Source organism: Trichomonas vaginalis, chromosome V (assembly GCF_026262505.1).
Source record: "Trichomonas vaginalis G3 chromosome V, whole genome shotgun sequence".
NCBI classification, from domain to species: domain Eukaryota; phylum Parabasalia; order Trichomonadida; family Trichomonadidae; genus Trichomonas; species Trichomonas vaginalis.
In genome coordinates, this window is record NC_067207.1 from 27,426,248 (window position 1) to 27,438,668 (window position 12,421).

The 12,421-nt window shown below is 33.7% G+C and overlaps 4 pseudogenes across 4 annotated transcripts, besides 2 other annotated features; 3 read left to right on the forward strand and 1 right to left on the reverse strand.

Moving 5' to 3' along the window:
• Positions 1-9,447: part of a mobile genetic element that runs on past the window's edge.
• Positions 1,312-2,167, forward strand: TVAGG3_0412990 (annotated as a pseudogene). The gene has a single exon. A coding segment is annotated over exon 1 (856 nt).
• On the forward strand, positions 3,672-4,104 carry TVAGG3_0413000 (annotated as a pseudogene). Its single transcript has one exon. A coding segment is annotated over exon 1 (433 nt).
• Positions 4,785-5,229, reverse strand: TVAGG3_0413010 (annotated as a pseudogene). Its single transcript has one exon. A coding segment is annotated over exon 1 (445 nt).
• On the forward strand, positions 8,014-8,483 carry TVAGG3_0413020 (annotated as a pseudogene). Its single transcript has one exon. A coding segment is annotated over exon 1 (470 nt).
• Positions 9,448-11,061: 1,614 nt separating the features above from the next.
• Positions 11,062-12,419: a mobile genetic element.
• The last annotated feature ends 2 nt before the right edge of the window (positions 12,420-12,421 follow it).

Consider the following 12,421-nt stretch of genomic DNA (forward strand, 5'->3'; position numbering starts at 1 on the left):
TTGGACCACTAACAATTTGTCCTGTTCTGCATGTTCCCGAATGACTCCATACATCTTCATGTCGAGTCTTTGAGAAAACATCTACTTTCTTTATTTGTTCGGTAGTTTGTGAGTTTGAAGTTATATATGCTTCTTCTCTTGCGTTGTCTTGAGAATATACGATACGACCATTTGCAAGGATTTGATATCCAGCAACTGCATAGAAAGCGTCATCGAAACCAATCCAAAATCCTGGTGGGTTTGTTTTATTGGAACCTGAACCAATTTCTTTATCTACAATAAATTGACCTTCCATTTTATACGTAATGAATGTATTGTAAAGGTCCAACATATTTTCACCAGGAGGTGAGAGATTGAATGTTACCCATGTGTTATCTTTAGCAGTTCCAGGTTGTGATGGAATCTTTGCGTCAGAATATTTTCTATTAGTGTCACCAATTTGAACTGCATTGTCTATGATATCGAAATATGAGCGAATCTGATGAATATGCTCTGCTGGAGTAAATTCGTTTAACTGTTCGTTCTGCATGTATTTACTTCAGATAAAAATATCTATTTACTTCATTATTCTCACTCTTCTTCTTGGCATTCGTGGTGGAAGTTGTTTCTTGACATTTTCAATGAACTGTACATTCTCTTTTGTCTCAACTTCTTTCACTGGTGGGTCAGGGTTCTTTGACTCGGTTTGTTTTTCAATGAAATTCACGAACTTTGCAATAAGCTCTTGGTTCGTTATTGAAAGTACATCTGGCTTCTTTTCTTCTGTTCTATTGACTTTTCAGTTTGAACAGAAGGTTTTATATGGGCTTCACCCTCTGCCATGCACCTTAATGTTGTCGCTCTCTGCATTCGCTAATGGAACCTTTCTTTTTCTTACGTATATTTTACCATCTTTACTCTGACTTACGTAATAGAAAGGATGTTGTATTCCTCTTGCGTCATTTAATATAATAGACTCTCGCTCTGATTTTGACAAGCTCATTTTACATCGGTTAAAGTTTTAATTTTGTTTTTTATCTGCAGTCAAATGACTCAGACAAGCCCTACGGACAAGACCCAAGGGGTCATAGATGTTGAAGCATTGAAGAAAGAAATTCGTGAGCAAATTTTATCCGAACTGAAGGAACAAAAACAAGAACAAAAGCCAGAGAGACCAAAGAGAAAACTTAGTGAAAAACAACTTGCTGCATTAGCTGCTGGAAGACAAAAGAACCCACGTTTGCTGGCGAAAAAGCTAGAGAAGAAGCTGAAGCAAAAGCTAAAGAAGCTGAAGCAAAGAAAGAGTAAATGGTTTATTTTTATCCGAATTAAATGTATAGACAAATACCTTTATCTGTTGCGTTCAGTAGTGAAAACCCTGACGTCAAAATAAAGGGGAACAGAGTAACGTTTAAGTTTCCAACAGACTGGATTGTGAACATAAATGAAGAGAAGTACATTGGCATAACATCTATGTATATAACACGTGCTTTCAGAAAGGTTGACTTTATACTTCAAGTCGAGATAGAAAATGACGAACAGTCTTTAAGCGCCCAAAACATTCACATATACAAATACTTTAAAGACGATACAACATTGTTGCAATGTATGATTTCATTTAATGAATGTTCGAGAAAAAGTTCAACATTGAAGTACAAACTTTACAGCCTTTACGTGAGTTTCTTGCACAACTGAAAGAAGAAGGTAGTCAGCCACAACTTATAGACTTTCATTATGAATTTAATGAAAATGAAGATGGAACTCATGACTGTCATTCATTGTATTCTCACCATTCAATGAAGTCGCTAAAGAGAAAGAAAATCCATTACGTATAAGATTTCAAATCTCTGAACCAAGTGATGATTTCAAGAATGTTTTCAATTATGATGCAATGCTTCCGAGGAAAAATGAATTTTCAAAGATTGTAACACCTGGCATTTGGGATAGAAAGCAAGCTATATTATATTCAAACTTAAGTAAGGGAGTTGAAAATGAGTTCATTGGTCATACAAGAACTTCACCACTTCCTAACCCTAAATACTATAAATTAACTGGCTTCAATCGTGAGTTTTGGATAGACATGTTCTCCACTCATGACCATAACTGCCCAGTGTTCTTACCTCCAGACCATAAGGACTGTCTCTACATTGAAGCACAACTCTTAAACTCTACCATCGCAGTATTGTAAATGACCACATGGGCTTCCCTTGCCGCTAGCGGCTTATTTTTATCACGAATGACCTCATTGCTGACAAAAATAAATGACCTCAGAACTTCAACTTACGAATAAAGCTTGTTTTAGTCGTTATTGAGAAGTTAAACTTTTCAGCAAAGCAAGGACTAGAAGACTTACATAAGTCAAATCCAATCTCTTGACCATCATGAAGTGCTTTGTAAAGTTTCATTAAACTGAACTCAGAGTCTTTGTCATATGTTCCAACAGGTATGTGAATGTTCTTATCTTCATTGTAATAGCATTGTATAGCTTCAGGAAACATTTCATTAGCTGTTAAAGCAAGAACGTCTTGTTTTACACCTTTACAACGTGCATGGAATGCAACTTCATTTAAATCATTCGTGAGTAAGTCTATGTAAGTCTTCTTTCCACAAAATATTGACTTGTATGCTAAACTTTGTTTTCCAGGTGTTATTTCTGCGAAGTCAGAATGGAACTGACCTAATGTTTTACCAATAAGTTCTCTACGTATCTCTTCTTAAACTCTGCTGCAAGCTTTGGAATGTCTTCATTGAAAAATATGCATGCTATCACAGTCCTGGAAAATATTTGAAGTCCCATATCTTCAGCAGTACAGAATACTTCACACATTATTCTCTTCGACATAGACAGAATGTTAACACCAAGTGGGCAAAAGTTAAAGTGTCTGCAAATGCTTTTCGTTAGCTTGAAAATAGTTTTATCTGAACCATCCAAACCTTCGAACTTCACTATATGGTTGTAGTTTCTGATGGCATATCTTATAGCATCTTTGTCATTTACTATGGTTATTTTTGACTCAATAGGAGATAGAATAGTTTTACCATAAATACTGTTCAGAATGAGCTTTATATTTTCTTGCAAAGGATTTTCCTTCTTTCTTATACTTTAACCTGAATATGCTCTGCTGGAGTAAATTCGTTTAGCTGTTCGTTCTGCATGTATTTACTTCAGATAAAAATATCTATTTACTTCATTATTCTCACTCTTCTTCTTGACATTCGTGGTGGAAGTTGTTTCTTGACATTTTCAATGAACTGTACATTCTCTTTTGTCTCAACTTAAGGTTAAAGTATAAGAAAGAAGAAAACCCATTACAAGAAATTATAAAACTCATTCTGAACAGTATTTATGGCAAAACCATTTTATCTCCTATTGAGTCAAAAATAACCATAGTAGATGACAAAGATGCTATAAGATATGCCATCAGAAACTACAACCATATAGTGAAGTTCGAAGGTTTGGATGGTTCAGATAAAACTATTTTCAAGCTAACGAAAAGCATTTGCAGACACTTTAACTTTTGCCCACTTGGTGTAAATATTCTATCAATGTCAAAACGTATTATGAATGAAGTATTCTGTACTGCTGAGGACATGGGTCTTCAAATATTTTACCAGGACTGCGATAGCATGCATATTTTCAATGAAGACATCCCACTGTTAGCTCAGGAATTTCAGAAGAGATACGGTAGAGAACTTATTGGTAAAACATTAGGTCAGTTCCATTCTGATTTTGCAGAAATCACAAAAGATAAACAAAGTTTAGCATACAAGTCAATATTTTGTGGAAAGAAGACTTACATAGACTTACTCACGAATGATTTAAATGAAGTTGCATTCCATGCACGTTGTAAAGGTGTAAAACAAGACGTTCTTGCTTTAACAGCTAATGAAATGTTTCCTTAAGCTATACAATGCTATAATTACAATGAAGATAAGAACATTCACATACCTGTTGGAACATATGACAAAGACTCTGAGTTCAGTTTAATGAAACTTTACAAAGCACTTCATGATGTCAAGAGATTGGATTTGACTTATGTAAGATCTTCTAGTCCTTGCTTTGCTGAAAAGTTTAACTTTTCTATTCAGACTAAGACTTCATTCATAAGAAAGCTTAAGTTCTGAGGTCATTTATTTTTGTCAGCAGTGAGACCATTCATGATAAAATAATGAGGTCATATATTTTTGTCATTTATGTATAACCATTGTCTCTCTTAAACTTTGCAATAGACAGCTTTGTTCTTCTTCCTTCTACATCTGTAATGTTTATATAATCTTTGCTATATACTGTCTTAGACATTCATTCGTCTGTATTGAGTTCCCATGAAATAGTAAAAGACATCTTCACTTGGGACATAGTAGTAATTTTCTAGAGTAAATTTAGAGTATTGTATAATTTCAACAGCATCTTCAGGAAGAGTGTCTACAATGTCAAACCAAAGCCATTCGAACCAGAAATATTTCTCATGTTTTGTCTTCTTGACACCCACCTTAATTTGAGATATGAAAGTCTCCTCTGTCTCTGTTTATATGGTCTACTTCTCGAAGTCCTTCAGGATTCGGTATAAATTGATTTGCAACAATTTTATGCTTAAAGAGTTTATGTGTTTAAATAAACACAAATATAACCATCACCGTTGTCAAACTCACTTAAAACTCTTTTGTTACTTATGCGCCTAATTGGATATGGGTACTCTGAAAAGATTTCATAGTCATTGTCAGTTCGAGTGTTTGCCAATGTCCTTCACCTTCCATGCCTTTCACTCAAATAAAAATTTTCAGAAAAAATAAAACTAGCGTAGATTTTACATACTGCGATGGTAGAGTTTAAGAGTTGTGCTTCAATGTAGAGACAGTCCTTATGGTCTGGAGGTAAGAACACTGGGCAGTTATGGTCATGAGTGGAGAACATGTCTATCCAAAACTCACGATTGAAGCCAGTTAATTTATAGTATTTAGGGTTAGGAAGTGGTGAAGTTCTTGTATGACCAATGAACTCATTTTCAACGCCTTTGGCTATATTAGAGAAAAGATAAGCTTGCTTTCTATCCCAAATGCCAGGTGTTACAATCTTTGAAAATTCATTTTTCCTCGGAAGCATTGCATCATAATTGAAAACATTCTTGAAATCATCACTGGTTCAGAGATTTGAAATCTTATACGTAATGGATTTTCTTTCTCTTTAGCGACTTCATTGAATGGTGAATATATAAACAAACTGACAGTCATGTGTTCCATCTTCATTTTCATTAAATTCATAATGAAAGTCTATAAGTTGTGGCTGACTACCTTCTTCTTTCAGTTGTGCAAGAAACTCACGTAAAGGCTGTAAAGTTTGTACTTCAATGTTAAACTTTTTCTCGAACATTTCATTAAATGAAATCATACATTGCAACAATGTTGTACGTCTTTAAAGTATTTGTATATGTGAATGTTTTGGGCGCTTAAAGACTGTTCGTCATTTTCTATCTCGACTTGAAGTATAAAGTCAACTTTCCTAAATGCACGTGTTATATACATAGATGTTATGCCAATGTACTTCTCTTTCATTTATGTTCACAATCCAATCTGTGGAAACTTAAACGTTACTCTGTTCCCCTTTATTTTGACGTCAGGGTTTTCACTACTGAACGCAACAGATAAAGGTATTTGTCTATACATTTAATTCGGATAAAAATAAACCATTTACTCTTTCTTTTGCTTCAGCTTCTTTAGCTTTTGCTTCAGCTTCTTCTCTAGCTTTCTTCGCCAGCAAACGTGGGTTCTTTCTGTCTTCCAGCAGCTAATGCAGCAATTGTTTTTCACTAAGTTTCTCTCTTGGTCTCTCTGGCTTTTGTTCTTGTTTGTTTCCTTCAGTTCGGATAAAATTTGCTCGCGAATTTCTTTCTTCAATGCTTCAACATCTATGCCCCTTGGGTCTTGTCCGTAGGGCTTGTCTGAGTCATTTGACTGCAGATAAAAAACAAAATTAAAACTTTAACCGATGTAAAATGAGCTTGTCAAAATCAGAGCGAGAGTCTATTATATTAGAAATGACGCAAGAGGAATACAACATCCTTCTATTACGTAAGTCAGAGTAAAGATGGTAAAATATACGTAAGAAAAAGAAAGGTTCCATTAGCGAATGCAGAAAGCGACACATTAAGGTGTATGGTAAGGGTGAAGTCCACGAAGCCCATATAAAACCTTCTGTTCAAACTGAAAAGTCAATAGACCAGAAGAAAAGAAGCCAGATGTACTTTCAATAACGAACCAAGAGCTTATTGCAAAGTTCGTGAATTTCATTGAAAAACAAACCGAGTCAAAAATCCTGACCCGCCAGTGAAAGAAGTTGAGACAAAAGAGAATACAGTTCATTGAAAATGTCAAGAAACAACTTCCACCACGAATGCAAGAAGAAGAGTGAGAATAATGAAGTAAATAGATATTTTACTTGAAGTAAATACATGCAGAACGAACAGTTAAACGAATTTACTCCAGCAGAGCATATTCATCAGATTCGCTCATATTTCGATATCATAGACAATGCAGTCAAATTGGTGACACTAATAGAAAATATTCTGACGCAAAGATTCCCACAACCTGGAACTGCTAAAATAACACATGGGTAACATTCAACTCTCACCTCTCGGTGAAATATAGTTGGACCTTTACAATACATTCATTACGTATAAAATGGAAGGTCAATTTATTGTAGATAAAAAAATTGGTTCAGGTTCCAATAAAACAAACCCACCAGGATTTTGGATTGGTTTCGATGACGCTTTCTATGCAGTTGCTGGATATCAAATCCTTGCAAATGGTCGTATCGTATATTCTCAAGACACGCAAGAGAAGAAGCATATATAACTTCAAACTCACAAACTACCGAACAAATAAAGAAAGTAGATGTTTTCTCAAAGACTCGACATGAAGATGTATGGAGTCATTCGGGAACATGCAGAACAGGACAAATTGTTAGTGGTCCAAACAGCAGGAAAATCATTTGATTTTAAGCTTCGTTTAAGAATTCCTGTTAGAAGATTCCTCCATTAGAAGCATATCGATTTATTCCAGCTTTTGGAGGAAACTTCAGCTTAAAGTAAAGTTCAGTAGCGACGCCTTACAATGCACATCTATATCTGTAAATGATATCGTTGCTTTCAATCCAACTCTTAAAGTTGCATTTGCTTCAGATTCAAATCCACCGACAAATAAATTTGTTCCATGGAATGAACCATTCACTATGATAACGAAGGCAATAGAAGCTAGTGGAACAGTTACTATTACAACTGTAACCCAGCAACTATTTCGAACAAAGATGGATTTTAATGAATGTTTCATTCATCCAAAATCTTCTCTTTAGACCCTAACATTTATACAGAACTTGTAGAACATTATACAAACGAGGCTTATGTTTTTCCTGTTAAAGTTATGGATTGGATTCCTATGGACGGTTCATTCTCAAAGAATACAGATAGTTCAAGTGCAACATTTACAGCAGCTTATACGCCTATTAATGTTAAAAGTATTTGGGCACTATTTAGAAAGAAAGACAACTATTATGTTAATTTTGAGAACCCTAAGTTAAAATATCTTCAGCTTTCCATGGGAGCTTATGGAAATATGCCTGCAGAACCTGAAAAATCATATGGACCTGTATTTTATGAAATGGTTGCGAACGCTTGCAATACAAACAATGATATGATTGGATTTAATGAAGATGTTATGAGGTCATTGGTGGATGATGGTAGTGTGGAACATAAATGGGATAGTTATGACAACACACATTTCTTATGTGGTTTTCCAACAGAAGTGGACTTTTGCTTCCAGCAAGTCAAACATCTACTGCTCCAATAACATACAAATTGTCTGTTAAAGGACCTATTGAACTAGCAACTTAAATGTACCAAAGCCACTTATTGGATTTATGAGGGATTGTTGTTTTGCCATTCAGGTGCGTGCTAATGGAATCCAATAATAAGATTAGATGACTATAACTTAGCTGCGGACGACAGTGAGGAATAAAGGATGAACGTTTTTTAAAGCTTATAAATGAGTTCTTCATCAAGCTCTCGTGAACCTTCACCATCTATGAAACAAACTTTACCAAACGATTATGGAGCACCTATTGAATATTTCTTACGAGCTGCACAATGGCAAAGAGCAGTCTCACCAAGGTTAGGTGTTCCACCAGCTCCTGTCAAAAATAGCATTTGGTCAAGTCCTTATATAAGATAGGTCTCCCACTAGGTTTGCTAGCTACAGCAGGAGCAGTTATGATGTTGAAAAGAAATAAAGCAAATGTTGTAAAATAATACTGAAGTAGCTGAAGTTAAACAAACTCCAACACCTTCGCCAAAACCAACGTCAAAACCAACGCCTTCACAAGCAAAACCTTCAATGACTCCTGAACCTATGGAAGTACAAACTCCTATTCAAAAGTAACTCCTAAACCGACTCCAACATTTAAACCAGAACCTACTCCTCAAATAAATCGTAAAACTCCTGCGTTTCCTTACTGAAAAAAATAACGTTATTTTTATTTAATATTAAAAATTTTATTTGATTGAAATGACGACTAAAGTCACTGAAGCAATGAAACAAAAGTTTTTGGTAGAATACATTAAATCAGGAACTATTCCAGAAGGTTTTTACATTCATACTATGAAGGATGTAGAGTTCAGTTTAGAAAGATAAAGCAACCATTAGATAAAGAAGGAATTTTGAGAAAGATTAAACTTCATGAGGACACATTGCTGAACTTAAGAAGAAGTTAGAAGAGTTGGAGAAAGAGAGAAGTGAGAATAAAGCAATGAATTCAACAGGGTGAAAAAAGAGGTGAAAAAAGAGGTGAGATCTCACACTTCACCTAAATTTATTTTTGTGCTATGTTTTCATACGTGTGAGGGTGGTGATATCATTATTTTTAAGTTTATTTTTTAAGTTTATTTTTAAATAAATGACGAAAACTATTGAGATAACAAACTACAACGGTCATGAGTTCAAGAATTTGTTCTTCGTTCCTCGTGAAAATACATTCTATCAGATACGAGGGAGAAAGGGTAAAGTTAGTTTGAGCGTTTATGACAAAGAGCATTATGGAAGATATATACAAGCAATAGATACAAACGGTAAACGTGTTTCATTAGCTTTGTCAAAACTTACTAACATTTATTTTGACAGTGACTTTGACTCTGACGATTCGAGCACAAGCGATACTGAAGAATATGAACTATGTGTGAAGCACAGCAATGGAAGAGTTGCAATACTTTTTGTAAGTGAGAACGTTTATTTTTTTACAGTAGTGAAGTCGTTTGTGAAAACGTAGTGAGGTGAAGTGGTTGGCGGCTTTATAAATATTTAAGGTTAAGTTAGTGTTGTCGTTTGTGTTGTAAAATATATGTTAACGGTTTTGTAAATTGTCAAACCGTTATCTTGGGTAAGGTGGAACGCAGTGCCACCATAACCAAGATAGGTATACTAACTAAAGTGTTGCTAGTAAAATACAACTTGAATTATTATTTTGTTTTGAATTAACATCACAACCGATACTTTTAAGATATTTAACAACTTCAAGATGACCTTCTTCTGATGCAACAATTATTGGAGAATATCCGTCATTATCTTTTCTATTGGGATCTGCTCCAACTGAAATAAGATATTTAACTATATCAATATGGCCATTAAATGATGCACCGCAAATGCAGCCAGAACCATCATTTTGTTTTGAATTCACATCGCAACCAATGCTTTTCAGATATTTAACAACTTCAAGATGACCTTCTTCTGATGCAAGAATTATTGGGCAGCATCCATCATTCATTTTTTCGTTTGGATTTGCTCCAACTGAAATAAGATATTTCACTATTTCAAGATGGCCATTAAATGATGCAAGATGTATTGGAGAATATGCGTTGCTATTTTTTTCATTTGGATCAGCTCCAACTGAAATAAGATATTTAACTACATTAAGATGACCATTTTCTGACGCAATTAAAATACAACATGTAATATCACATCCGATACTTTTCAGATATTTAACCACTTCAAGATGGCCATTTTGTGATGCACGAAAAATAGGACTATCTCCATTAGTTTTATTACGCCAGTTCTTGTCAATCGGTTTTCAATAAATATTTTAACGATGTCAAGACGTCCATTAGCTGATGAAAAAGTAAGCAATTATTTCCGTTTTTATCAATTGCATTTGTCACATCCTGATCGGTAAGAGAATTTAACAAATTGGAAATCCCATTAATACATGCTTCAAGCAAGATTTATTTTCATCTGAGTTTCGCTTTTCACTAATCCAACTGCACATGAAATAGGCATTTTAATATTATCACGCTTCTTTGTAAGTCCTTCAAGGAAATTATCACGCTTTTTAGAAATTCTTTAAGGAAAATGTAAGCTGTGTCAAAATCTGACTTCCAATGGAATTTCATGTATTGTCGTAATTTTATTGATTCTTTGTTGTAATTGATTATTTTCATTATGACATTGAATATTTCGTTCATGAGTTGTGCATTTTGAATATTAAATTGTTATATTTCATTTGAAGTTGTGTTTGATATTTTGAAGTTGTGTTTGATTTTTTTGATTTTCTATGTGTTTAGTAAAAAATCTATTAATCCAGATGATGATTCAAGTTTCAAACAGGTTTTCGTAGGTTTTAAGAATATTAATAGCGTCTTCAAATGATGTAACACAAACTTTGCATTTTTTTGAACAAATTTATATAATTTTGGTAATGAATATTTTTGTTTTACCTTGCAAAAGAAGAGTTTTGAAAAGAGTTGGATCAAGATTTGCTTTCTCTAAAATGTTTGGAATGTTTTCTTGATCAATAATTATCAAAAAAGTTTTTTGATCGATATATGTTTGAATATTTTTTGATATAGGTCTATATATAAAAGAAAGACTCATCACAAAAAAATTATCAGATTTTTTCTGACCAAACGGTCTCTATCGTCAACTTTACTATCAAAATAAAGTAGCTTGATGTTTTTAAAATTAATTCTCAATCTCATTGTTTTAATGAAATTCTACTCAAAGATTCTGAAATTTAGAATTAAGAACATCAAAAATTCATTTAATAAGGAGAAAGGACAGACTAGCCCATTGTCACTTTTTTAATTTAGCAAAGGACGCTTATGGAGTGGAGTTTTTGGGTAAATCTGATTTGCTTATAAATGAAATAAAATCAAAAGAAACCATATTGGCATTATATTATGCAAAATAAATGATCTTACTTAGTACTTTTAAAGTTAATTTCAGAAAAAATTTGAACACAATGTATCCGGCACACATACAAGTGGTGTACAACCAAAAATATAAGTTGGTTTAAACATATATTGCTATATCTCATATCTTACTTAGTACTTTTAAAGTTAATTTCAAGAAAAAATTTGACACAATGGTATCCGGCACATACAAGTGGTGTAAAACAAAATATAAGTTGGTTTAAACATATATTGCTATATCTCATGATCTTACTTAATACTTTTAAAGTTAATTTCAGAAAAAAATTTGAACACAATGGTATCCGGCAATACAAGTGGTGTACACCAAAATTTCATATCCCTAGTTTTACATTTAATGTTTAGTTTATTTCACCTAATTTTCAAAGATCAAAATTTGAATTAGAAGGCCAAGCTATTCAAAACAACGAACCAAGCTTATCAAAATAAGACCAATATATTCAAATATTCCTTTATTCTTTCCAAATCATTTCATTTTAATGCAGATCCAAGATCACGAACTCACATATATCGAGTGCTTAAGTATGGAGTGCAACAAGAAATACAAGCAGGTTGTAGTTATTCATATAAAACTAGGAAAGAAAGAAATCAAATCCAATAATTGTAAGTGGCCGAATTGTCCATGTCGCTTCCTTGTTGATACACTTCCCGATGAACAAGTACACAATACGAAAATGTATTAACACCCACAATCATTTCTGCTCCTTTTCCAAACAAATCACAAACAAATTACATCATATTTTTCTAGATCTTATTTAACAAGATATTTTGAATCAAATCAAGACCGTGTTTACGCACAATTAAGGTGTTTCAAAGATCTTTAATATCCCATTTGAGAGTGGGATCATTCCGGAAATGTTTCACAATCTACAATGCTTTAAAAAAAGTTTTTTCTAAACGCCTTCATTGCAACAATACCCGTTTCTCAGCGGATGATGTTACATCTCTTGCAATTTTTGCGACATGGTTTAGAAGTCTATTCTCCAGATGATCTCATCGAGTTTTATTTCACGAGCCAAGATCGTAATGATTTTTCTATTACGCCCCATCCGAAGCAAATGCTTTTTCACATCACAATACAAACTTATCACATTGATTCCACTTATAAGCTCTTGCGCTCTCGCATACCATTTTATGCCGTTCACTGGCAAATTCGGAATCAATTGTTTTTCCGGTTTTTGTATTTTTCGTTGGCCCAT